Source organism: Triturus cristatus, chromosome 1_2, assembly GCF_964204655.1.
Source record: "Triturus cristatus chromosome 1_2, aTriCri1.1, whole genome shotgun sequence".
Classification (NCBI taxonomy): Eukaryota; Metazoa; Chordata; class Amphibia; order Caudata; family Salamandridae; genus Triturus; species Triturus cristatus.
This window is the reverse complement of record NC_140580.1, coordinates 542,646,829-542,674,535: the sequence shown is the minus strand read 5'-3', so window position 1 is coordinate 542,674,535 and position 27,707 is coordinate 542,646,829. Positions and strand designations below refer to the sequence as shown.

The 27,707-nt window shown below is 44.7% G+C and overlaps 1 protein-coding gene across 1 annotated transcript in view; it reads left to right on the top strand.

Annotated features, from left to right (window-relative positions):
* The window catches only part of HOGA1 (4-hydroxy-2-oxoglutarate aldolase 1), a 147,336-nt gene that overhangs the window by 26,817 nt on the left and 92,812 nt on the right, over positions 1-27,707 (top strand). The window contains exons 2-3 of the mRNA XM_085606378.1: positions 11,663-11,791; positions 14,254-14,381. Coding sequence (XP_085462504.1) covers positions 11,663-11,791; positions 14,254-14,381 — 257 coding nt within the window. The remainder of the gene's footprint in view (positions 1-11,662; positions 11,792-14,253; positions 14,382-27,707) is intronic.

Genomic DNA, 27,707 nt, shown 5'->3' with positions numbered 1-27,707 from the left:
TGCTTCAGGTGAGTTGATGGGTGTCTTGACCCTTCAGCCACAAGGTCCAGGAGGCGTCGACAGTGACCAGGAGCTGGATTTGATCTGTGCCACAAAGTCTGTCAAGTGCTGCGGTATCGGCGACCAGATTGGACCCAACAAGCCTTGGCAACGGTAGGTCACTTGGAAACAGAGAAAGGACGTCAGTGGAGACCAGCAAGGTCTGGGGGGACTAACCCAGCAAGGGTAAGTTGGGGCACGTCTGGAGCAACCAGGAAAGCCCAATCAGAAGAGGAGTTGCCTTTGTGGGGACCCACTAGCCAATGGGCTAGCGATTGCGAAGGAGCCTCGAGCAGTCGCACTTGAAACCGGCCCACGGGTCACTTGTGGAGTGGAGGCCAGAGATCCTCGGTGCAGGAGGTGCGCAAAGCTGGGGCTACTGGGAGCCCAAAGCACAACCTTGAGGAGGACCAGGAAGATGATGGATAAGCAAAAGATCACGGTGTCCAGGGGTCACAGTTCCACGTCCCCACGATAGCCACGGGCCTCAGCTTTGCTGTGGACTCAGGGTAGCCTCGGGGAAGTCTGGAAATCCACCTCTGGGGATGCAGAGATTTCGGCGTCCGGCAGGAGCTTCAGAATTGCAGACCGGACAGTTGCTTCTTTGGTGCCTGCCAAGCAGGGGAGTCACTCCTTGACCCCAAGGGAGATTTCTTCAGTCTTCTAGTTGAAATAGAACATCGAAGGTCCAGGATATATGTTGCAGAGTTTCGTCCAGAGTAATCTAAAGTCTCAAGGACTGGGATCCCATACTTATACAAAGTTTGGGGGTTGGACATACTCTAGGGACCCACCTATGGGAGGGTTTGGAAAGAGGGGTGGTTACACCCATTTCCTTTGTCCAGTATCGTGCCAGAGCAGGGGCAGGTAGCCCCTGCAACTGGTTTGAACTGGACAATGCACAGGGACACCAAGTGTGCCCCCAGTGCAGGACTTCAAAGCACCAGAGAGTGCTCCCGCCCAGCCCCAATACACATCTGCCTGTCTGGGGAGGTGGTTACACCTCCCTGGGACAGGAAACCTATTGTTCAGGCCTCCCCTGACGGAGTTTCGGTCAGCAGCAGGAGGCCAGACCCGTGTCTGTGGCAGTGACATCCATTTTGTGATGCCCGGGCTTTAGAAAGTCTTTACCTGGTAGACCAGTGTGAACATGTCTCTCCCTCTAGAATGGTGGAATGCTACCCCCACCACCAGAACTGGCGGTGGGGTAGTATTCCAAAGCGTTTGACACCAAACACGACATGTTTCCGTGCAGCCAGTCCAAAGTTAGCATTTACCGCAAGATTATAATGCACTTAAGAGTATATGGTCAGGCTGCACCATAAACAGCATCAGAGGAGGTACTCGAACGTTGCAGAGGGGCTCTGCTTATGCAGGGGCACCCTCTCACATAAAAACCAAGCACTCTGCCTTCAGGATTGTTAAGGCCTGCCATAGGAGTGACTTCTAGGTTTTATATATGTGTGCAATGGTAGTGATATAGGTAGCCTATACCACAGTAAGGGGTGCAAGCACCATCTTACCCAGGCTGCAGTAGCAGACCTGTGGTGTCATTTTGGAGGGCTTCCCAGGAGTGGCATAATACATGCTTCAGCCCCTGGTAGGCCTCTGAGGTACCTATGCCCTAGGTACATAGTATACCATATACTAGGGGCTTATAAGGCACTCCTGAATCCAATTAGAAATGTACCTAATGTACATGGAAACCATTTTAGAGAGGAAGCAGCTGGGCTGAGGTCTTGATTAGCAGGGCCACAGCCAGACTAAGGTCGAAAAACAGTGAAACACCAGCAAAAAGTGGGGGTACCCATGTGAAGCAGATCCTACTCTCCTACATGCTAGTACTTATAATGTGAGATATATTCTTGTGAGCTGGTAAGCCTGTATTCAACTGCACCTCACTAGAAGGTCTGTTTCACCATCTCGGGTGGACATCTGACTACGAACAGGACCTTCAAAGTTCCTGTTTTCCCAAGGATAGGAGCAAGGCTGATCTTTAAAGGAAGCTGTGCAGCTGTGACCTGTCTTGAAAAAAGAAAAAAAGCTGTAGAGGAGGAGGAGCTGACATCTGAGCCACAAGATAAGGACCAAGGCCTACCTGACTGAATCCTTCATGGAGATAGTCTGGTCGAAGTGAGCCACTTTGGGCCATTTTGAATCAGCGCAGCTGCCACAGGACCTAGTGCACACAATGGATCGCTGGTTCTCAATGTCTGTTCAATACTCCCACCACCCAAAAAGTTTGACTGTAGCCACTTCTTCCTGTGATTACCAACATGAATAAACTCCAGGTCCTGCAAATTTCTGTGAAAAGAGAAGTGCTAGATGTTCCTACAAGGACTTATGTCTCACAGACGCTGATTAAGTCAAACTGACTACCTATATCCTTGCAGAGTAAATTTAAATTTAGTTCTTACACAATAATTTTTTTAGATGGTACAATACAAACATATTTGACTGAGAATCTTGCACCTTGTTTCCACTGGATGACTTTAAGACCGGCCAGGAAAGCAAAACATACTAATTCTACTCCAAGGTGGCAGAAAAAAGGTTGGTGGGAAGGACTTCCCAGCTATTCCTTGGGCGGACTAGAATGTGCTCTTGGAAAATACGAGAAAGGAGACAAATCATTCCATTCGGAAAAATGCTAAGGCTTTTCCTATTCAAATCATGTTAGTTGAATCAGAAGTGCTTTGGTACAATTTATTGGTACATTTTATTGGTTTTAGTCACTATATAGATAGTGTGACCAACATAGAGCATGTCACAAGGCCGAAGCCAGAGTCTCTTTTACCACAGAGTGCAGCATGGCTTAAAGATATTCTCAATTTGTGACTCAGAATTAAAGTGATGTGCAGTGATGTTCACTCAAGAATAAATTTGTAACTCCTCACCAGCGAATGTGTATAATCAAGAACCTCTGAGACATCCTCAAAAGGAAAAGACAGTCTGTTAAGGGTTTTAGCTCCCATTGTCCTTCATCGATGCTTGTACCGTACATAGTTAGTACAGAGGATTGACTGGTAGCATTGGAGCAAGCTATTTAGGGCGAAGTTTTCTAGAATCGTGTGCCCACCCTGTGTGTGGCAAGGGGGCTCATTGGGTTACTCGTCCACTCTGATGCGACCAACTAGCCACATTGCCCAATCCTGGCACAATAGGCCCATACAATTATCTGGTATCTGCAGTGCAAACAGAGGAATCAAATTGTGGCATGAACTGCTATTTAGAAAAACCTTATTATTATTATCCTTTCTGTTACGATTGAAAACAGAGCTGTCCAGTGTAGGTCCCGAAATGCCTGTTCCTTACCAGATTTTCCTCGTAATCATTCACAATGTAAAAAAAGTCCCATTTTATAATTAATCTATCTAAGAATATTATATGTGGATATCCTGAACATTTTGAATCGATCAGCCCACTCCGCCCTATGTTTCCCCTGGTTTAAAATAGCATTGTTCTTCTTTAGTGTGACCCTGGTTTATTGACATTTTTAATACGTATGTAGTATTGACTGTGGCAGTAAAGGAACTATCATTATAATTGTTTGAGTGACGGGCGGAATCGTGCGACTTCATCAGCTCACGAAGAAAATACCGATATTGTAACTCCCAAAGACTTCCGCCTGTCCTGAATTACTTTTAGTTAACGCCATTTTAAAAGATTCCCACTCGTGCGTTCATTAGCCCACGTAACACGTAGCAGCTGTCCGTGACCCTGCATGCCTGTCCCTTGATGTCACACCGGCCTCCTGAGGCCCTGCAATGCTGTATTTACTGCCAAGTGTCCTGCGGGGGTGCTGCAAGGGTCAACAGATAAATAGGGTTGCCTATGTAAACCAATATAGTCTTAAAGAGTATTACTGTATGGGCAGAAGGAAACACCCGTTAATGGCAGTTTTGCAGTGGGTTTTCTGTTAAAGAAAATACATTCCAAGATGGCCACTGATCAGCACGTGTGTGTTATAACACCTGCACGTGATACATACATGCACATATGTTATGACTAGGGTGGCCACCTTTCCAAGAGAAAAATATGGGCCATTTGTTGTTGCCTTGAGAGCCTGGACATGATACTAAATAGGACTTTAAGTAAAATTGGGTGAATTAATTTGTATCATGACTTTTCTGCCTTTGTTTACTTTAATTATTTGCCAGGGATCGTTAGCAATGCTCTACAACACATTTAAAAGTTCTTACTGTTCATTTTTGTTGGTTGAAGTATCAAATCTATATTGTTTTAGCCATAACAATTAACACTACAGATTTAAAACATGATAGATATAAAATAAATTAGTATGTAAGGTTAAAAATACTGGGTTTTGGTGATCATGTCTATTTATGGTCTGGCAGGGACATCAAATACTGGTGGTGCCGGTAGAAACCAGGCAGGTGGCAACCCTAGTTATGATGCAGGTGGGCTTTTTTTTTCAATTTACTGTTCTAACATGGCAGATAGCCATGTTAGAACAGTAACTGAAATGTAAGTTAATTAAAAAGTTAAAATAAGTGCACATGCAGTGCAAAAAAGGAAACAAACTGACTGACTGCACTTTGCAGCTGCCAGAGCCTGTGAAATAAATAAATACATTTTACATGGCAAGCGATAAGGTGCGGGCGGAAGCATTGGGGAGTGAGTGAATGAAAAGAGAGCACGCAGAAAGAAGAAATAAGGGAAGAAGCAGGGAGAGATAGTGAAAAAACATACAGTCCCACTGAGTGATAAATATAAAATTAAAACAAGCATTGGCAAAGCCAACAGGCTGCGCCTATGCAAGAGTTATTGGGTTTGCCAATGTGTCTTAGCCATGTTGTACACCAGTGTGACTGCTGTTCAGCATGGCTTAAATGTAGTAGCGTAGAGTGCCATGGAGTGTTGTAGAGTGGAATGGTGAAGAGTGAAGTAGAGTGTTGCAGATTGGAGTGGCATAGAGTGTTGTGAATTAAAGTGTCATAATGTGGAATAGCGTACAGGGAAGTGGCATAGAGTAGACTGGTGCAGAGGGCACTCGCATAGCGTGTTGCAGAGTATAGTGGCGTAGAGTGCAACGGCATAGAATTTAGCGTCCTACAATGCAGCATCATAGAATGCTGTGGCGTACATTAGAGTGTTGCATAGTAGCGTGCGGTGGTGCAGAGTAGAGGTGAGTGGCACAGAGTGCAGTGAAGTAGAGGCGCAGAGTAGAGTGGTTCAGAGTAGAATATAGTGCCCTAAAGTGCAATGGCGTACAGTGGAGTGCTGCAGAGTGCAGTGGGTTAGAGTGGAGTGGAGTGATGCAGAGTAAAGTGGTGTCGAGTGGAGGGGCTTAGAGGGCACTGACATAAAATGTAGTAGAGTGATGTAGAGTTCAGTGATATGGAGTGCAATGGTGCACAGTAGTTTTTGTAGAATGTAGTGGCGTAGAGTAGAGTGCCATTGAGTACACTTGTGCAGAGTAGAGTGCAGTGGTGTAGAGTGCTGCAGAGTAGAGTGCAATGGAGCGGCGTAGAGTGGACTGGTGTAGAATGCATTGGTGTAGAGTGTTGCAGAGTAGAGTGACATAGAATGCATAGAAAGCAGTGGCGTAGATTAGAGTGGTGAACAATAAGGTGTAGTGGCATAGAGTATGGTGGTGTAGAGTGGCGTAGAGTAGTGTATAGTGAAGTGGCGTAGATTGCAGTGGTGTAGATTGGAGTGTTACAGAGTACAGTGACGTAGAGTGTAGTGATGCAGAGTAGAGTTGCGTAGAGTGTATCGGCATAGAGGGTAGAGTGGCATAAAGTTCAGTGGCAGAGGGCTTAGTATTGCAGAGTAAAGTGCCTTAGAGTGTAGTGGCATAGACTGCATTGGCATAGAGTGCAGTGGCGTAGTTGGCGTAGAAAGCAGTGTCATAAAGTGCAGTTGTGTTGAGTGCGTTGCTGTAGCGTGCAGTGGTTTAGAGTTGAGTGGCATAGAGTGGAGCTGTACAGAGTGGCGTAGAGTGCAGTGGCATAGAGTAGATTGATTCAGAGTAGAGTGAAGTGTCGTAGAGTGGAGTGGTGCAGGGGAGAGTGCAGTGGAAAAGAGTGTAATGGCGCAGAGTACAGTGGTGCAGAGCAGATTAGAGTGGCGTCCAGTGGATTGGCCTAAAGTGCAGGGGCGTAGAGTTTAGTGCTACCGAGTAAAGTGCATTGGCGTAGAGTGTATTGGCATAGAGTGCAGAGTAGTGTAGAGTGGAATTGCGTAAAGTAGGGTAGTGCAGATTAGAGTAGAGAGGCGTAGATTGGAGTGGCGGTGAATAAGGTAAAGTGGAGTGGAGTGGTGCAGAGTAGAGTGCAGTGGCGTGAAGAGGTGCAAAGTAGACTGGAGTGGTGTAGAGTGGAGTATGCATATTGCGGTAGCACACTGCCATTGCAGACAATACATTTTCAATTGAAATGACCATTATATTTGCACAGGCATACAGTTTTACTAATAAAACTATTAATTGCACAAACGATGTGTGGCACTGGCATCACCTAGTGTATTGATTTGTTCTGATCATATTAAAGTATTTTCTTCCAACACACTTCAGAATTAACAAAAAAAATGCTTAATTTGTGCATTTCCTATTCTGATATATTCTGAAATACTTGCACAGTTAATTTTTATGTTGTCATGTGGTTGAAACAACCCTTTCTTAACCCAAGTATGTAGCAAAATTGTCACATAAATCCATAGAAATAACCATTTCTTACCCACAGTATCTAGCACAATTGTTATATTATATTTTTTTTTACAGAGTTTTATAAAGCGCAAACTTGACCCAAAGGTATTGGGTATCAGAGCGCTTTACATAGCACCAGTTGTGTTACATGAGGACAAATTAATTTTTTGTTAGCCACGGGGAGATTAAGTGATCTGCCCAGAATCACTGGATGTTCAGCATCGTTGCCGAGACTCGAACCCAGTTCCCTAGATTCGAGGTCGACCGCCCTGGTCATTAGGCCAACTCATCTCCCCAATTGTTGCACAAATCCTCTCACTTTGAGGTCAGAGCAAGAAAAGTGAACACTAAGCTCCCTTGGAAGACCGAGCCTGAGATTTGATCTCTGTTTTTGAATGCACAGTAAGTTTGACAAGTTAAGAACAATATTTACAGGTATGTTTACAGAAAGGAGCACTTGTGAAAGAATACAATGGGAGTTAGTGTGGAAGGGCTTTGCTCCTTCGGTGGGACGACCTCACCCTGGACAGCCTAAAACAAATAAAGCCAGGAAATAGTCAGAAAATGTGAATTACAAACCACAAAGCCAATGGTAAGCAATGGGCAGAATGCATTCTCAGGGAAGCTTTCTGAATGTCCCCAAGATGGCTTAAGCAAACCAGACAGCTGTGCTGTCTGGTAGACTTTGACCTAAAAAGAGCACCTCAAGTATACAGTGGAAGAGTACAAGTCAGAACACTGTGAGACTGAAATACTTATGGGAGGGACAAACACAAGAATGGGGAGGAAACCCATTGAATTAGCAACTGACGACTGATAAAAACAGCAAAGTCATCTACTCATGACCAAGGGGCTGACCTAAAGCCCACTGTAAGTGTATATTACGCATTGGAGACAAATGGTCTAACAACAGACAATTATAGCTGTTTGTAGCTGAGACCTAAAACACCGATTGTTTTTATCCTTTGATATTTGATCAGTCTGACGTCCACCACCTCTCCAGTAATGCTATTATGCGGCATAGTTCTGTTGTTCTGTTTATGGCAACTAAAATGGGAGAGGATAATCTCATTAAACTAGGGACTTTGTTCCCAGGTTTTGCAAACTTGGCAGTAAGACACACATTTGGTTTAGGCATTCGTACAAGGCCTTTTCATTCAGTTGTGACTGCAGAGCTACACAGCCACGCACTGATGCTGATGGAAAATTTAGATGATCAATTAGTTTGTTGTCACTGTTTCGTGTGCAAACAGAGACCACAAATCTTGAACGTTTACTTTTTGTCATTCCTTAATGCGCATGTGGCAGCCCCTCTCACTAACCAGGTAATAAGGGACACTACCACTCAGCAGTGCTCTCATCCATGTCCTAGGTTCTACCGTCATCACTCTTTGGGGTGCTAGAAGAAACTCTAGTCAAGGTGATAAAATGGAGCGGTGTGTCATTTCATCACTAGCACACCATCAATGGCAATCTCATTCTCTCCGATGCTGCCCGAGGTGAAGTCAACTTGAGCTCTTTAACCTCTTGAGGCTGACTTATGACTGACCCATTATTGATAAATAGTGCCTCAACTTTTCCTAGGATGTAATCGGATGAGGAATTAGAACCTGATTTACAAAGCCGGTTTGCAGTCACAGAGTTTGCCACCATACGACGGCTTTTGAGAATGTACAAGGCCCTTGTAAAAGGGGTTTTCATTCCAATGCGTGATCTCAGTAACTTGGTACCGCTCTCCGCATAAGCATGGGAGCGTCCTTGGCTAACTCTTAAGGCAACGTCAGTGTAACCTACATCAAATCATTGAGTGCTGGTCTTCAGTACGTATCATGTTAACTCCTGACTTGAACTGATGAACATTCCCCCTCCCTGGCTTCAGCAGCAGCCCCGACATCCTAGTGGTGACATCCCGGCGGTTTTAGCTCCAGCAGGCTCTGGCTCATTCTGCACAATAGCACACCTACAAATATGTGTTGTAGAGAGAAAACACTGGGAAATGCAACCCCTGTTGAGATGAGATCACACCGGGACACTGCAAAGGACACAATATCACTCCTTTTGACATGAATTGCCATCCTCATAAGTGCAGCAGATACATTATGTTCACCGGCCACTCAAGGCTGTCACAATCTGAGTCTGCTGCCAAACACCTTTCTGAGTCAAACACAAGCACTGTTTGCGTTGTGCCATCAGCTTCTCTAGGTATATCACACTCCGCTCCTCAACAGGCCTCCGTGCAGGTCTTCCATGGGCTCCAGCAGTGCATGTTGGACCAGGGCCACTGGAAGCCATCTAACAGCTCAACTCCATTAAAGATTCATAAATCGAACACAACACCACACATAATATGTGATAGTAAAATCAAGGAACCAAAGGACCTGACACACGAACACCATATCCCAACGACAAAGACGTTAACACAAAGCTCTGCCCTCACCCTGCTTGCCTTCCTGATTTGTTATTAATTTGGGAGACCAGTCACATGAAGAGTTCCTTGGTGCTAGCTCGCAAACACAAGTCATATGTTGGTATTAAGGAGGTACATGGACAGTAAGAATACATAACTGCTAATAAAACCCAGCAGAAAGAAGAACATTACACTAGACCAATAAAGGTCTATGTTCTCAGTATCATACAGTACAATGTTCTTAAGGACTTGAGCGTATAAACAATCCCTGCCACATAGGCTCTCCCCATGTATCAGTCAAGTGGCTCCAATCTTCAAACATTGCCAAAGTGCAGTTGAAAGCAATGAACTCTGTGCTCTAAAAACAGGTAACTTAATATGAAACACTGAAGCATATTGAATTTCTTCTGCTTTTGTTGTTGTCATGCAAGCACATCACAAATGAATACTTTCAAACATTGTTATTTTATGTAATGCCGCTTGCAAGACATGTTGTAGTATGTATGTCCCAGCAAGCCAGTAACTTTAACTAGGTGTTTTACATTTGCTTCTGTGTTTAGTGTTTGTATTGTGTTGCCAACTATCCAGAATTCTCCACCTTTCAATTAATTCGATCTTATGGCTGCCTTGGAGTCTCCTTTGCTGACAAACACTCAGCTGATAATTCAACTGCATTGGCTTGCTTCTATGTCAGTCAACAGTTTGAGTGAGTGTGTGATGGCGATTCAACAGTGCGTGAAAACAGTTTCTTGAAATCGATTCAAACAAACCCGAGCTTCTGGTGGTGGGCAAGGATAAGAACTGCTGGAACAATACAACTTGGTTGCCCCCAATGGAACTTCCTCCCACTGCTGCAGCCAATGTCAAGCCCTCTGGGGTCCTTTTACATGAGGGTCATTCATTCAAGGTACAAAAAACGAGAGCTCTTCCTCCTGCTTCTACTCTTTAAATCTTTTGGGAACGATTCTGCCTTTTTTTCCACCGGGACTCCTCGCTGTGGTAGGCTCAGCTGGTGTATTGTCCCGGATTGATTATTGTAAATCACTCTATTTGTGTCTCCGAGATATAGCTCTGGCAATACTGCAAAGGATTAAAATAATTGCAGTGTGGAGAAAAGACTGGCCTGAAAATAATTTGACCCTGTTTACAGAGCAGGTAGAAATGTACGTGGTTACCTATACAGCGGAGGGTCAGTTTAAAGCCATTTTGTGTGATGTATATGTTCGATTAGTCTTGATTGCTTTCTTCTATGTGAGTATTTTCCTTGGTACAACATTATGCTCACAGTTGAGGTGTGTGTTGAGTTCTGTGATACAATGGTAGTTGCTACAATTTTTGTTGTTTGTTGTGAATCAACCTCCCACAGCGCAGAGAGTTACAAACAATTGGGCACCTGAATGTGAAAAGGTCGGGGGCATAGCATAGCTTGGCTGTGGGCCAAGATGGCTTCAACCCTTGAGAGCTCTGTGAGGCTCTTTCATACCTAGAGACTCCAAACTCCAAATTGGTTGCAGTCAAGACGCGTGCTGGGACTTTAGTGCCCAGGCTGGAGTTTTGTATCCTCCTAAAATTAAAGTTTCCCACAGGGTGAAGCAGTATATTTTTAAGGACCCGATGGCAGCCACCATCCCTCTGCATGAGTAGTGTAAGTGCGCACCGGCAAACTATCTGAAAGCCAATGCAAGAGGAGAAGGTTGACAGTAGTAAGGCATGCCGCAATGCTTGATGGTTGAAGTTGCACAAGATGTGTAGATGTTTTGAATCGACTTGATGTTAACAGGTGATGTTCCACTTCTGAATGATCTAGATTGTTCTCTTGCCCAAGCACAGAGAATCCAAATAAAGTAGTATATGGGATAAGGGTTCCGTTTTGAGAAACATATGATGTCTTTTGGGAGACGTAAATTCTGGGTTTGCTATAGGAGGGTGCGTTTGAGAGAAGAACTCAGATGACAAAATGGATCACGGCGAAGAACTCTTAAATGTAAGTCCCTGCCCATCAATATTTGAATTCAGCTTGTGTGTGTGGAGTGAGAACGTATTTCTCCGCAATCCTAATGAATATGTATTTTTTTTTAAAAGAAGAAAATGTACAAAAATGGTAAGGCTTAAATTGGAGCGAGTTATCAAAAATACTAAAATATGGGCCATAGACACTCAATGTAATTGAGTTCAAAACTGGAGCACTGCATAACTTCTTATCTCCCATCTTATTATAACCCTATTTATGTTTCCAATACAGTCATGAGCAGGTGCAGGTCAATTTCACGTCGACGTAAAGGTGGCACTTTAGACCGCATGCTGTTACATTTTATATTTAAAAGGTCTGTCCTACAACGAACGCTAAGCCTCTCTAACGAGAAAAACAACTAAAAAAACATTTATTCTGTTATTCAAAGGTGTGTAAGTGCTTCTATGTTTACATATGCTGCACATTTTGTTCAGGAATACTCAGCCCCACTTTCCACAGAGCTTCTTAGTTTTCCCTATAGACTATAGCTGAGTGTTGGCAGCAGCCATCTTTAGTGACCTACCATTTCCACCCTCTGCAGGATTTGTGGTTCAAGGATCCAATGGAGAATACCCCTACCTGACCAGAGAGGAGCGGATAGAGGTGGTCCACAGAGTCCGGCAGGCGGTTCCGAAGAACAAGCTTCTCATGGCTGGCTCCGGATGTGAATGTAAGTCACGCTTTGTAGAGGAAACCAATCCTGGTCGGATGTCCTGCTGACCACTTGCAGCTAGTTGCAGCAGATGGGTTTCTGGCCATTGGATTACGAGAGGAAGCAGAGATAAATATAATTCTACAAGTTCAAATAATGATACCTAAAGGCACTAATAATACCTTTCAAGATGCAGCTGGAATCAGCTGGAATCTTTCCCATAATTGTTAATTAGTGATCCAATACACTGTTTTTCTGTACCGTTATGTTCCATTTCTATAGGTATACTAGTATGTCATCGCAGTGCTTATGGTAGTCTGCAGGTTTTCTTTCTAAGTGTTTTGAAGCTTCCATCACACACCAGAGTCTGATGTGGTAGGAGATGCAACTTGAAATAGCAGAAACTATTTGTAACTGCTCACACGGAATTTGTACAGGAGGAGGGCAGCAGTTATGAAGAAATGGCCTCGGGCAGAGAAAGTATAAGATCTTGCTCCTCAGATCACATAACATGTGCAGAGATGTAGTTGACCTCCTCAGGAGATGAGTGTAGTTTAGCCGTGGATTGAATGTATGTCCAATTCTTAACCAAGGGTTTAAGTGCTTGTTGTAGCTACAGGTAATATTTGATTCTGTCTCCGTGTGCCTCAAGCAGCTTACCTTATGCATGATACATTTTCTTATTTCTTAACCATTCTTCTGCAGAACATGGCTAGCTAGTAAAAGAGAACACAGATCATGTTTTTTTAATTAGATTATTGTATTACAATACATGTGTAATGACATTTCCAGTTACATTTAGGAATAGTTGGCTGCTAATGCAACCTTCAGCCCTCAACCAGTGAATCTGATAAGTGAATCATGCTGTATACAGGATTGCCTTTGATCTTTACCGCTCACACGAGCCACATGACAGACCATTCTACAATCTACCTCTTAGCCCCGATTACGAGTATTGGTGGTATTTATCTATTGCGCATGATAAATAACGATACCACAGAGTACGTTATTTATCAAGTGCAAAAAATACCCCCTATTACGAGTTGTCGGGGAATTACATGCAAATTTTGGTGTTTAATGCACCAAAATCTGCATGATCAGTAAATACTGTTGGGCTCATTTACAAGCCCCGTGTGGCGCCGGAATGCCATTTTTTGTGACGTTCCAGTGGTGCACAGGGCTTAGTGTAACTTTTCATGTCCTTGTAAATATGGAGTGGGGCAACGCAGTGCAAGTCGCTGCGTTGCATCACACTGCAATGGGGAGGCGTGCCATGATCATTATGCTGGGGGTTCCCAAATAACGCCCATGGCATTTGACACATTCCCAGATTTACAACGATCTGTAAACCTGGGAATGCGTCAGAAGCCTACGCCTCCCAGGGGAGGTGTAACGAGGAGAAATAACTTTATTATTTTTTCTCCTTGTTTTTCCTTTTTCTATGTGTGCTGTATTCAGCAGCACATATAAAAAGAGGCAATCACCTCCATTGATTGTTTTTGTGCAGGAAGGTATGCCTTCCTACACAAAAACAATCATCCCTACACAGCAGACACCCTTGTGCAAGGGTGCCGAGAGCCAGTGCAGGGAAAAAGGACAAGAATGTGCCGAATCTTATCTATTCGGCGAATTCCTGCCTTTTCTTTTGCCACAGGGCAGTGCAGCAGGAAGGCTTCCAACGCGGCGCTACGGCAAAATATTGTAAATGAGGCCTTGTATGGTTTTCCCTCTTGAAGTTTCCGCAGGATTTTGACCTGCCACAATGTAAGGAAGGTTGAGTTACTTGGCAGATCCGATAATAATTGGATTTTGTTAAATACCTAACAACTCACAATTCCAACCCCTGCATAAACAGGGGTTTATGCACAGGTCAGAATGAACCACCTAACTCTCATTAGGCCCTGAGCGTTCACTCTACCTGAAGCTGAGCCAGGCTTGTTGTAAGTTGCCCCTCTCCATCCCAGTGCTCACAGTGATACAAGAGAAGCTCGTGTGTCTAGCTCCCTCTGCTGTACTTCTGGAATACTTCTTGGCAACCACTAACGTAGACAAAAGACTCGCTTGTGTACTGAGCTATGGTCTATGGATACGGTGGCCTGTGGGAAGTAACCCACCTGCACCGCCACGTCATAAGACTCACAGGATGGACTGCTCTGCCTGGACAAGCTCCAGCAACCATTAGAGAGCTTGTAGAAACGTCACAGTCAACCCCACAGGCATACTGAGCCGCCTAAGCAGCCTGCGAATCACAATCTTTGGATGTCGAGAGATTCCTAAACCGAAACGGACAAACTATTTATATATCTTACTCCCCGTGGTGAGCCATGTCTTACAGCCATTTTCGCCTTCCTGGGCACCACTTGCCTGCTTGTTTTTGATTATAGTCCATTGGGGGAGTTTGAGAGACTTGCAAATATTTTGAGCTAACAAGATTCAAAAGTAACTTTTGTTTTTCTTTTCTGTGTTCCACACCTATTAAGCAACGCAAGCCACCATCGAGATGACGGTCAGCATGGCCGGTGCAGGAGCGGACGCCGTGCTGGTGGTCACACCATGCTACTACAGAGGAAAAATGACAAGTGCTGCTCTTATCCATCATTACACAAAGGTAATATCTGTGGAGGGTTGTAAACATGTGATACACAATGCTGACTGTGCACATTTGTATGGATCGAAGTACTGCTGTTTGGAACATCCTTTGCACGAGTCACCAGGGTCCAGTAGAATTAACAATGCATTGTGTTAGCGCTCTGGACAGATGAGGAGACAATAACCCACAAACTAGGAGGTAGAGAAGCGGCCAACTTTTTATCTAGCAATTGCTAAGTTGATCGATGGGAGCACACATACTCTGTGAAAACTGCCCTCACCCACAACAAGTTGTGGCATGCTTCATCATTGGGCTGCTACTGACGCCTCTGCGCAGACCAACGCTAGAGGCGGAGCAATAGGGAGGGGTAAACAATACAACAGTGATACAAACAAACAAAAAGGCAGGTAAGTATAATTTGTCCAAATTTAAAAGTATGCAAGTATCGGTGAAGTAAAGAGTCAAAGGAATTGAGCATAATGATTGCTCTACAGTATGCAATAATCCCGCAGTTTCCCCCATACACAAATGTAATTCTTATTGGATTATAGGGTGACCTTATAGATGTTATGTTAAGTGTCAGAAATTGAAGCTATTCTGAGTATCTGTTTCTACAGGCATTGGCAAACACATTTATTCTCACCTTTAGTATGAGTGTGTTGAGCCATTGTTTTTGTGATAGCATAGTGTATTAAATATTAAAATCACCTTAAGGGTAATTGGCATTGTATTGTTAAGTGTGTTATTGTATCAATGGTAAACTATGGAAATGTGTTTACCTGGTAATGAGTCTTCCAGTGAACTCCAAAATGAATACTCCTTACATAAATCTCAAGGTTACCGCTATCTACTGGTGCGACATGCACTCCCCCCACCACACACTCCTTGAGTCTGCACCAGAATCCATCCCTTTAGAGCCACACTCCTCCTGGGCCCCAGAGACAGAGGAGGTAGCTCCCCACATACAGATCCTTGGTTAACTACTCCCCCCCCCCCCCCCGTGACGTGGGAACATCTCGTCATTGAGGGATACTGGGGGAGGGAGTCTACAGAGATTTCTGGGGCGCTGGGAGACGCCGTGGAGCCCTCGCTGAGGTTAGCACTGCTTTGTACGGTGGAGGATTTTGCTAGATTGAGGGGGGATTCGAATTTGGACGATCTTGGTATTGGGACAACACACGCCAAACGTTACATTGTTAAACAGTGGGGCTCCCTGAGCCCCCCAACGTTGGCCAGCTGGAGAGCGGCGATGGACTGGTGCGCTACACGCTAGGGGCTTATTCACGAGTCAGGAGGTTGTCCAAAGAAAATCGAGAGGGTGTGGGGAAAATGGATATCCTACCACTGCTTGGGTGGAAAAGCTGTATGAAGTGCTATTTCCGCGTGTTTGATGTGAACTCCCATGCCAGTCTGTTGACTGCTATGTTACTGTATAAGATGGTAAAACTGAATAAAATGTTCATTATAAAAAAAAAACAACGAGCACAAATCAGATGAAAGACAGCCTTCTTAATGTGCCCCTTCATCCTGGTCATAGTTAAATGACCAGAATACGTGGCCACGGGTTCGAACATCGAGAGCAAACCTTACATAGCATTCAGAAGACATTCAGAAGGTGGGGTATGTGATTTTGTACAGCATAGGTTACTTCCATACAATTGAGTAGCCTCTAAATCTTGTATAGTGTTCTTCCTGTCAAAGCACATTTTGCGGCCTGGCTGCACCACATAAACAAATAATGCAACAGATGCAGGTGGTGAAATGCTACGGCAGGATGACAGAGGGGATGGGAGTACAGTGCAGTCACCCGCCATAAAAATACAAGCTTTGGCATAGCCAATAGGTCTCGCCTTTGGGTCCTTCTACGTGTCTATCCATGCTGCACATTATCCTGGGTGGAACAACAAGCAGGTAGGTTTACTTTAATTCCCGCACTAAAACCTGCTCCCACTTATGAAGTACCTGTATTTTCCTATTAATGTGTGCGTTTCAAAAAGCGACACTCATCTTCTCCACTCGGCTGCTGGCGAGGCTCTTACCGTGCATGTAAATAAATGGTAGAGTCTGCTTTAGCCTGATGACCGACCGTTATAGGTATGCATGACGGCCAGTGGCTGTGAAGAAAGATGAGGCGGCGCACAAACAAGCAGAGGCAGGCAAACAACAAGAAACGGCTTTAATGGAAAAAAAAATGTTTCTAGCTCAAACGGATCAAAAGTTAAAAAAAAAATGGTGACTTGGGTTCCCTCGCACCGGAAGGCTTTTTGCAAAGGTCGACTGGTCATCTTTTAGTTGCTAATTGTTGTATTTTGGGTTTAAATTGGTGCAAATTACGCTGAACTCTTTTCTCAGGCACTGTTACAGGTGTAAAAAAGACAAAATATTGAAGTAATACTGTTACAAAATGTGCTGCATTATACTGCATATTTGACCTATTCTTGCCGCATAATGTAGTCAGCCTTGCCGCATACTTTGGTCCTCCACTGATGCAAAATTCCAGTGGTCCAGGCTGTACGTGTGGAGCGGTGAGACCAATAAGAAGCAAAGCCCCCACACTCTGGGAAACTAAAAGGTGGAAGATAACAAATATAGCAAAGCCCACCTCCCTTTGGTCAGAAGCATGCACAATGAAAATATTAGACTAACCGAGCAGTTTTGGAGGCAAAAGTGAGAAATTAGATGGAATTTCACATTGTGCTCCTTTGCCCTCGTTGACTTCACCCCTCTGTGCTAACAAGCCGTCTCTTGTATGCTATACCCTTCTGCCATGCAAACCCAATCAAGCCGCCCCCCCATGTTTCCTAAAAGACTTTGCATAAATAGTTCAAACTTCGTGACTGCGCAACACCAGCAGTCTAGCTCCTGCTGAACTGTGTGTCCTCAAGCAGGAGTTCAGGTGCTTAGAAGTGATCTATATCAAATACATCTTAACAGAGGAAGTAGCAAAAACATTTCCCCCGAGATCCTGCCACTGAGAAGCATGGAATACAGTAGTATTTAAAATATGTAGTCATGAGGTTTACTACAGAGTAAACCCATAAATACATACATGCAGAAACTCTCTATCTCAGGTAGCAGACAGAATCTTAAAATGAGGTGGCCAGATGAAGCTATGCCATGCTAAAAGAAGGATGTGGAATGCTCAAGCGCCTTGAAGAGCAAAGATTTCACCCGCTCCACAATGTCTCTCTGCCCCTCAGTCAGGCTGCTTCTTTCAGTCACCACCGCTAAGCATTCTGGAACGTGTAGTTTAACATTTCATCAAATTCTAAAAAGTAGGAGTCTGCATGCTTGGAACTGTTGGCTGAAAGTTACGATGCAAGTTGACTGATAAGGTTAGCATTCTGGAACGTGTAGTTTAACGTTTCATCAAATTCTAAAAAGTAAGAGTCGGCATGCTTGGAACTGTTGGCTGAAAGTTGCGATGCATGTTGACTGCTAAGGTTAGCATTCTGGAACGTGTAGTTTAACGTTTCATCAAATTCTAAAAAGTAAGAGTCGGCATGCTTGGAACTGTTGGCTGAAAGTTGCGATGCATGTTGACTGCTAAGGTTAGCATTCTGGAACGTGTAGTTTAACGTTTCATCAAATTCTAAAAAGTAAGAGTCGGCATGCTTGGAACTGTTGGCTGAAAGTTGCGATGCATGTTGACTGCTAAGGTTAGCATTCTGGAACGTGTAGTTTAATGTTTCATCAAATTCTAAAAAGTAAGAGTCGGCATGCTTGGAACTGTTGGCTGAAAGTTGCGATGCATGTTGACGGCTAAGGTTAGCAAGCACACAACGTGTGTAGTGTCGTTAGTGACATATGTTTGCCCCTTAGTGGCAGGCTCCTCCCTATCTGTGTGCTTTGGGTTGCACGCTTCACTGCAATGCTCCTTCAAAGGCCTAGACTGCACTTCACACAGCTGTGTGCGTCTCAGTACAAACATCAGAAGTTTCACACCGCCGCATTTATCTCCCCAAAACATTTGTTCCTCATCCGTCTCTTTCTTTCTGGAGAGAAAGAATGTGCCCAGACCGTGTGTTAGCTTATGCTCCTCCAAGGAAGATTCGCATTTCATCTCATGTCCGCCATTGGGGAGACTCTTACCGTGCATGTAAATAAATTGTAGAGTCTGTTTTAGTTTGATGACCGACCGTTTTAGTTATGAATGATGGCCAGCAGCCGTGAAGAAAGATGAAGCGGGCACAAACAAGCAGAGGCAGGCAAACAGCAAGAAACGGCACAGGACCATGCGATGTAAAAAAAGAGTGCGCCAAACACACGATATGTAAAGCAATGAGTAAGACGACATGTGACCGGGGCATTCGCCACCAAGTTCAAAACACACCCAAAGGCGGGACAACAAGCAGCGTTTCACCAAAGAAAAGAAAGCAATTTTGTCTGACATAGGAAGGAACAAATGGAAAGTGGTGGGCTTGGTCTATGGCACCAGAGTAGATACCCCATGCCTCGCAGAGCAGCGCATGCACGCTGCTAGGCTCGACCTAAAAAGTAGCTCCGGAACAGGAGCAACCCCCCACCCCCAACCATAAAGAAAAAAAGAAGCCGAACCCCTTAAGTGCAAGCTAGTTCAAAAACAAGGCAGAGCACGTTAGCCCCCATCCACATCTTACCAAAGCAAAAGGAAAAAAGAGAACCATCATATTCCACAGCAACACGGAAGAGCAGAAAAAAAATGATAAATAGTGAAAGGGGGATCGAGGAGCAAACAAATTTACTATCGCTGCAGGGCAACTCCCTGCGCCTACAGTGCATCTGTCTGTCCCATGGTGAAATATATGCAAATCATTTAGGCCAATACCGTAGGAGTAAAGTGAGGAAGCTCTTGCAACATATTTAATCACCACAACTCAGCTGCTTTGTGTTCAGTCCTTTGTTCTCTATCACAGAATGGAATTATGTAAGTGTGGATTCCTCAACAATCTCTGACTGTAAGGCTCACATGGGGAAAAGCATCATGCAGGAAATCATTTACGTCTGAGAGCAATCTGCACTGCAATCATTGTGTCCTCTAGGAGGACAATATTTGCTCAGCCCATGGATTCTCAAACTTCTCAAAATTGTAACATACGATAGCATGAAATGTAGATTGTGTGACCATAATTGTACAGAAATAAGGAAACCAATCAACAAGAGAATAATACAAAAATGATAATACATACTGTCAATTAGAACCTAGAAGCAGCAATGGTTGTAGCAAAAGTACAAAACAATTTTTATTATACATCAAAAATATATAAAAACTATGTAATCATTCTTGCAAAGGCTAACGTATCCATCATGCACACTTTCAATCATACGCTCAAGAATACACAAACCTATAAAGATTTATGAACAGTGATATATAGGTGATAATATTATAAAGATTGCATAAAAATTGTGTGGCACACCTTTTTGGTTGACTAGAATGTTTTCTACACGCGTTTCAGCACACACAGGTGCCTTCATCAGGAAAAGTTGTCCACTGGGAAAGGGACAGTGGTGATTCTAAATTTCTTTATGGTAAAGGACCAAATTCTTATAATCGGGTATACACAATAAAGTTGCGTTCAGAAAACGGATGAACTTAAAAATTGGAGTCACAGGTAGTCCAGTAATATTCCTAGTTTTAGCAAGGGAAATGATTATAATGTCTTGAAGAACAACATTGATGAAAGTTGGCTGCGTGAATTACCTGAAGACCTCTGGTGCTTTTTGTGGCTTCTGTTCTGACATAAACATTGGTCGCAGTCTCACAGCTGCTGATACCTTCTGGTTGTCTAAGGTTTTATAGTGGAAGATGGTGGATTTGAAAAGTGGTGGGATCGAAATTCAAGATCGGAGTTGTAGCGCATGAGCTAGCATTGCCACAACGGAAAGGGGGGGTCTTGGACTAGAATTTCTAGAAAATGTATAAGAAAACATGCTGATTGCAAAGAGTTTGCTTTCCACTGGGCAGGCAAAAGAGAAAAGATCTAAGACCGTTGGGTGGAGAGGTGTAAAGTGAACATGTTAGGCTGGCCATCGCAAGACAGCGGTCCAAAGTGACATGCGCACTCTAAACTGGTACAGAGAGCACCACTAACCTGCTGCCAGTCAGCAGCAGTGGTCCCACCTCCCAAACATGACTGGGCTGGGGAAAGGAAAAAATAAAGTAGTAATACATTAATTTTATTACCAATTTCTTTTTCACCTTTGCTGCGCTGGGGACATGGGGGGCGTAGAGTGACACTTTTCTGCCCCAATAGAGGGGCCGCCGCTAGGTTTTTGTACACATTATCTTCACATTCAAAGTACCCTGTGTCAAGGGCCATTCTTATTGAAGAAGATAGACCCATCTTTCTTAACATTGTTATCAGTTTCCCTGTTTTTTATGATTTTTACTAGATTACGGCTTGACAACCAATCTGGTTGAATGGGACTTTTATTTTAAAATGACTATATATGTTTTCTATTTGCTTACCATTGAATCATCACATGACTCTTATCTCCCCTGTTTGCTCATTTGCTCACAGGATTAATTATCTCTGGCTACCTAACGCAGTCTTCTACGCAGTACCTACCTTACATCCCTTGCTTCACAACACTGCCTGGTATCTGCAGTAGACTGAACTCTACGAAGGCTCTATATTATTCGACTGTTAATGAATCTGTATTGATTGTGATATTACTGAATTTACCACTCTGCACAATGTAATTCTGTAAAGCATTCTGATACCCGCAAGGGTCATGTTCGGGCTATAAAAAACGATTAAAATAAAATAAATAAATCACACAAAATTAAAGAAACTATTAGTTAAGAAATATTGTCTGACGTGAAAAAGGTTCACACATCAGTTCTTTAATTAATTGTTCAGTTTGTGGACGATTAGGGCACCTTGCTTATGTTTGATTGATTCTGGATCACTGGCATTCTGGGAATTAGATATTCAAGCACGCCAATATAAAGAGAGCTGGCATAGTCGAGCCTTGATCTGACAATCACAGAGATGGCCCTACTTTTGCCATCATCATTGAGAACTGGTAAGATTTTCCTAAGTAATTTTAGTTTGAGCGAATGGTCTGACACTAAAGCGTACACCTGACTAAACATCGACAGATCTGAGTCTATTTTTACTTCAAATTCAACCGGCCAATAAATATTAAGACCGAGATCTGTTATCCTGTGCACCACTATCACTTCAGATGTCTCTGGGTGAAACTTGAGTCACTTACTACCTATCCGCTTCCAGATGTTTCTGAAGAATTGCCGGAAATGTACCCCAGAGGCAAGACTTTCTACTAACAAGTGGGTGTCATCTACCTTATGAGTAGATGAGTTTGGCCAGTGGCTGCCTGTATAGATTAGGTTTGAATACATTATTATTTTGATCTTGAAAACAAGATCTAACCATTCAGAAAATGCTATAAGAAGATAAATACATTTCCTCAATTGGCAGAAACAATCACAGAACAACTCCCCCCTTCCCCCTCTCCACAATGCCTACCCCCCACCCCCCACCCCGACCCCGACCCCGACCCCAACCCCGGCTAGCAATAAAATGTGTAGATCACAAGGTCTTGAGTCCTCTCAGATAGCAGGTAGTACAACGTGTTGTGCCTGTCGCCCATCATGATGCCGATAAATCGCAGCATAGTATTCATCGAGCTTGGAGGGGTCCAGCAGCTTCAGAACTTGGAGCAGTTTTGGACAAGACAATTCTTTAAAGTCCTTGCCAAAATAGTCCAGCATTCGACCCCATTGCTTAGTGAAGATTTTCTCCTCACCACACGCTAGCAATGAAAAATTTCTCCATACTCAAGAGCCACCATATCTTTTCAAACCATTTATGTTCAGAGGTCAGTGCTGGTTGTACCCGGAGAACAATGATTGTTTGTTTGGTGCCCAGGAGGAGGTGGGAGATCAGTTTTCCTAAGGAGCATTGGAGTGCATAACTATCAGGTGCCGACCATCCCAAAAGAATCACTTCCGGGCTTTAAGCTAGGTCGGACCCGGTGATGTGTTTTGTTGTAGTCAACAGTGATGACCAGAATGGTCATAGCTGTGGCCTTGACCATAATATGTGTGTCAACAAGCCCTCTTCTCCGCATCCCCTCCAGCGGATTGGGTAACACCTGCTTCATCTTGGCCATGCGTGTAGGAGTGTAGTGCCATTGATACAGAATTTCGAGTACTTTATCCTTCCCTCCTGTATGGGTTGCAAAATTATTTGCTTGGATCAGGATTTTTTTCCATTGATCCTGGTCCAGTGTAATGCCTAGCTCTGTCTTCCAGACTCATTGATAAGTATATTTAGTGGTACCCTGTGTGGTGGTGAGCGTGTTGTATTGGATAGAGGTAACATGTTTGTCATTTTAACAGTGTCTGAGGTATTTTTCAAAGGATGTGAGAGCTTGCTTGCCCCCATGCATGATACATTCATCTTGTAACCAATGGCTTCATGGTATCTCTCCGTCTCTGTAAGTAGGGACTTCTTCCTCAATTGATTAAAGGATTTAACCAAGCCTTGTGTGTACATATTCCTGGGTTTTGCAGCCTCCCTCCAGCTAATTGGTATAAGGGGTTCTAAAGAGCAAAGTGCACATTTGTGATTCCCGAATTGATGTGTGAACGGGGAGGGAAAGGTGTTGAGACCATATTTAAACCCTATTCTATCCCAGACTTCTAATGTCGCTTTCGTGATTGGGGAGATGTAGAAAGTATTTGTGCACTCAGTTCTAGGCTGCCATGGAACTTCCCACAGGGGAACCATCCCTTTTCAGTCTCTCTGTCGATCCAGTGTATGATAAAGTGGAGATGGGCTGCTGCGTAGTAGTATATAAGGTTGGGAAACCCCATTCCTCTTGGGCGCGGTTGCAGTTTGCCCTATGTTCTGCTGATACTCTCCACCCTGCCCTATAAAAGAAGCACATAACGATTGGAGGCCGGCTATATAGTCCTGCGGAATACAAAGGATCACAGGCTGGAATAGATAGAGAATCCTTGGTGGGATAATAATTATATAGGCCGTAATTCTCCCCAAGAAAGACTAAGTTTTGTGTTTCCACCTGGTGAGCTCCATGCGGATTCCACATTTCAGTCGTTGGAGATTGAGTTCTCTTGTTTTAGTTAGTGTAGGCACCAGAGCGAGGCCCAACTATTCTATGTGTGAGGGGGCCCATTGGAGAGATGTGAGTGTTTGTGTGTATGAGACCACAGATTGAGATGCAGAAATGTTTCGAATTTCAGATTTGGTAACATTGATTGTCCGTCAAGACAGGAAAAAGCCTCCCACTCCCACTGCTTGAAGAACCTCCGCTATGAAGTCCCAATCAACCCTGCCAAAGGCCTCCTCCTTGTCCAATGTAACTCAAATACAGTGTTTAGTCCCTGTGGTTCTGATGTTTACCATATGTACCTTGTAGTGCCTTTTTCGTGTTGTCTACTGCTTGGGGTTCTACGATTAAACCCAATTGATAGGGAATTATCGGGTCTCCCATCAGGGGCTGAAGTTGGAGGTTTGCTATTTTAGAGAGAACTTTGCCATTGGTATTTAACAGAGAGATGGGGGTGATAGGAAGCACTCTTGGATGGGTTCTTGCTAGGCTTAAGAAGCAAAGACACTATGGACTCGGCCACCCTTGATTTCTTCTCCAAAGACCTTAAGAGAGTTAGGTAGTGCCTAAAACATTTATAGAAGGCAGCTATGAATCCATCAGAGCCAGGTGCCCTAGAGGGCCACAGTTTAGATGTAGCTTTAAGAATTTCATCCTTCTCTAAAGGTCTGTTAAGTATCTCGTGTATGCATTGGTTTAGTGTAGGCAATGCTTGCCTCCAATAGATAGTGGGAGTATGCGGGTTTGCCTGCTCCTTTTTAAAGAGTTGTTTACAAAAGGCATTGAAACAGTGTGCCTTTTTCACATCACCTGTCAACAGTCATCCCTAGGGGGATTTGATCTCTGTGATGACCGAGTTAGAACGGTGGGCTCACAGTAGGTTCGGCATTAGTTTTCCTAATTTGTTGCCATGCTCATAAAACTTATATTCCATTTGCGCCAGCAGGTATATTGACTGGCCGCGAATGATAAGCATTTTTCTCCAGACCTTCTGGAAGTGGGAGTGCTTATGTTCTAATTGCAGGTCTCTAAGCTCCATGCCAAATTTGATAACTGTTCTTGGAGTTTCTCAAGGCAACTGGCTTCTGCTATGAAGATGTTGCGCAGGACCAACTTTACCACTTCCCAGAGAGTGGACACACTCACCTCCCCGGTATCCTTATTGGTAAGATAATCCTCAGTACTCTTCTTGACTTTGTTGACCATTACCTGGTCCCTCAGGACATAGTCCCTCAGTTACCAGGTATGAGTAACCCATAGCCCAAGGAAGTCTACACTCTTCAAGGTGATAAAAACCGGTAAGAAAAGGTGATCGGGTGTTGTATGGACGCTGTCCAACAAGGTAGAAAACGTTTGTCTAAAAGTAAGTAATCAAGCCTAGCATAAAGTTTTGTGTGCCCCTGAAAAGTAGGAATAATCCTTCTCCAAAGGGTGACGCGTCCTCCAGGCATCTACCAATCCCAGATCTTCTAAAACCCTCTTTACAGCGACTGATAAGGTTGTGGTACTTCCCCGCCCTATGGAGTCAGTGTCTGCTGCCTAGTTGAACAATAGGTTGAAATCACCCACTAAGATCAGAGGTGAAGGCGACCAGGATGTGAGGTTCTGTATTGTGTCAAAGAGGAAAGATTTTTGTCCCTGGTTGGGGCTGTAGATAAAGTCAGCAGTGAGCGACTGTCTCCTCAATGAGCCGCGCACAGCCACTCACCGTCCTCAAGCATCTCTAAGGGTTGACCAGAAGTAGGCAGTATCTCTTTAACAAACATTGCGCTGGTCCGGCGGTCCCCAGCGTTAGCACCTGCCCACACCATGGCCGATACAGGGGCCACTAGGACGATCAGTCTTGTGCCTCCACAAGTTGTGGAATGGGAGGAGGCGACCCAGATGGGGGGATGGTGGGGTTGACGTGCTGCTCATTCTGTGGGCCTGTTCCAAGACTTCCTTCCAGTCTGCCAAAACTTCCTCTTGTTGGGGTAGGTGTTGTGCTACCAAAGGGGATGATGGACGAAGCGTTTGAGCAAATCAAACACTCACCCCCAGTCAACTGATCTGGGTTTAATCCATCATCATTCTTTAGCTCACTCCATCACCCCAGTTCAGACATGGCCATATGCAAATCAGTCCGACCCAGTGCCTCATGGGAACAGTCCAGACCGAACTGCCAAGCCATGTCTTCCCTGGACCGGAAACAAGCATCCTGGGACCGGTTTCGGGTACATAACCCTCATCAGCCAGGGTATCTTGAATCCAGTGGCAAAGTGAGCAAGGGACCCACGTCTGGGCATACCCTGCCTACTTAGGGTGAACAAAGCGATACCAAAGGGGATGATGGACGAAGCGTTTGAGCAAATCAAACACTCACCCCAGTCAACTGATCTGGGTATAATCCATCATCATTCTTTAGCTCACTCCACCACCCTAGTTCAGACATGGCCATATGCAAATCAGTCTGACCCTGTGTCTCATGGGAACAGTCCAGCCCGAACTGCCAAGCCATGTCTTCCCTGGACCAGAAACAAGCATCCTGGGACTGGTTTTGGGTTCATAACCCTCATCAGCCAGGCTATCTTGAATCCAGTGGCAAAGTGAGCAAGGGACCCACGTCTGGGCATACCCTGCCTACTTAGGGCGAACAAAGCGATACCAAAGGGGATGATGGACGAAGCGTTTGAGCAAATCAAACACTCACCCCCAGTCAACTGATCTGGTAGGTGTTGTCACACTTGTGCCCATTCTGGGCTCCTGGGGTGCTGTTTCCTGCGGATCCTCCGCCCCCACCACTGAGAGTGGGAGGTTAAGTATATGGCAGGCTTCCTGCAAGGATTTAGCGGGCCCTGCCATTTGAATAAGAGACAAAAGGTATGACCCCATCTATATCTGACACTGCTCTCTCTTAGTAACGTAGTAACTGGTCAGAAAGATCTGTGTTTGAGCAGCGTAACCATAGAGAGATCCTGGAAGATCTGGAGGTCGTCCCAATTATAGCGGATTGGACCCCCTGGCATGCCGCCTCTAGAATGGCCTCCTTATGTTTGAAATGGTGGAAGCAGACTAGAATATCAGGGTATGTATGTATGTATGTGTGTATGTGTCTTGTAAAGCGCACTGCTGCCCTGAGGCGTCGTGGCGCTGTAGACCGCTGGGGAACCCGTCCTGGCTATCCCTGTGAGATGGTCCCTCCTGGGTATCTCCAAGGTGAAACCAGGCATCCCCAGCGAATGTGGGGGGCCGTTGTGGAGATGAGGCAAGCTAATGCCCAGAGTTGCCGAGTGTGTTCCTGGTTAGAGTAGGTACCGAGGCGAGAATTATCGAGTCCGTTTTGACCCTGGTCCACAAGCCTGCCGCGTCGGGAATTGAACCCTGGTCCCTGGCCGATTCTCTGCTTGCGGATCTGCCGCCTCTAACCAGTGAGCCACACCTCTCCACCTCTCTATGAGCTCTGTCAATGTGGAGGGGTTTGGGGCCATATTAGTTGAGGATTGCTTCAGCCAGGCCCCGAATAAAGCTTTTGATATCCTTGCCAATAGACACGCCTCTGATTCGGAGGTTGCAGCAACAGGAATGGTTCTCCAAATCCTCCTGCTTTTCTTGGAGTATGATCAAATGGTCGTTCATAGTCACCAGGCGGAAGCAGTATTCCGCCAGGTTGAGAGTACGTTCATCCTGGGTCATTTCAAGGGAATCTACCTTGGAACCTAGATCTAGATTTTCCCTCTGACTTGCAGTGAGGTCCTGTTTGAGGTCCATACAAACCGCACTGAGTTTGTTTTTAGTCTCGGTGAAGAAGCGGAACCTAAAGCTCTTGGTGGGAGTTTCTGAATTGTCTCCCAAGTGTCGCTGGGTCTAGTTCTGGGTTTCACAGTTGTGAGCTGGGTGTGGGAGCCAGATTTTCCTGCTTTGGGAGAGGAGAGGGCCCAGAATAGGTCCTTGATGGTGGTTTCCTGCTTGGGCCTTTGAGAATGTCATCGTTACAGCGTTTTCCCCAGGAGGACCTCCAGCAGCAAAGGAGACTGAGCGTCTGGCATTGGGCAAATGCTGGCCTGGCTGGAGACAAACCTAGCATTCACAGGTCGCCTGCTCTCTTGGGTGTTCTCGGGTGGGTTTTACCCATATAGAGTCTGTGAGAGCTCTCCAATGCAGGGATACACTCCCAGTGTGTGGAAGAGTGGAAACGTCTGGGGTGGTCTGCAACACCAGAATGATGGTCAGTCACTTTGTGGGTAGGAAAGTTTGCAGGGCAGCTCTAATGCGGGCATATAGCAA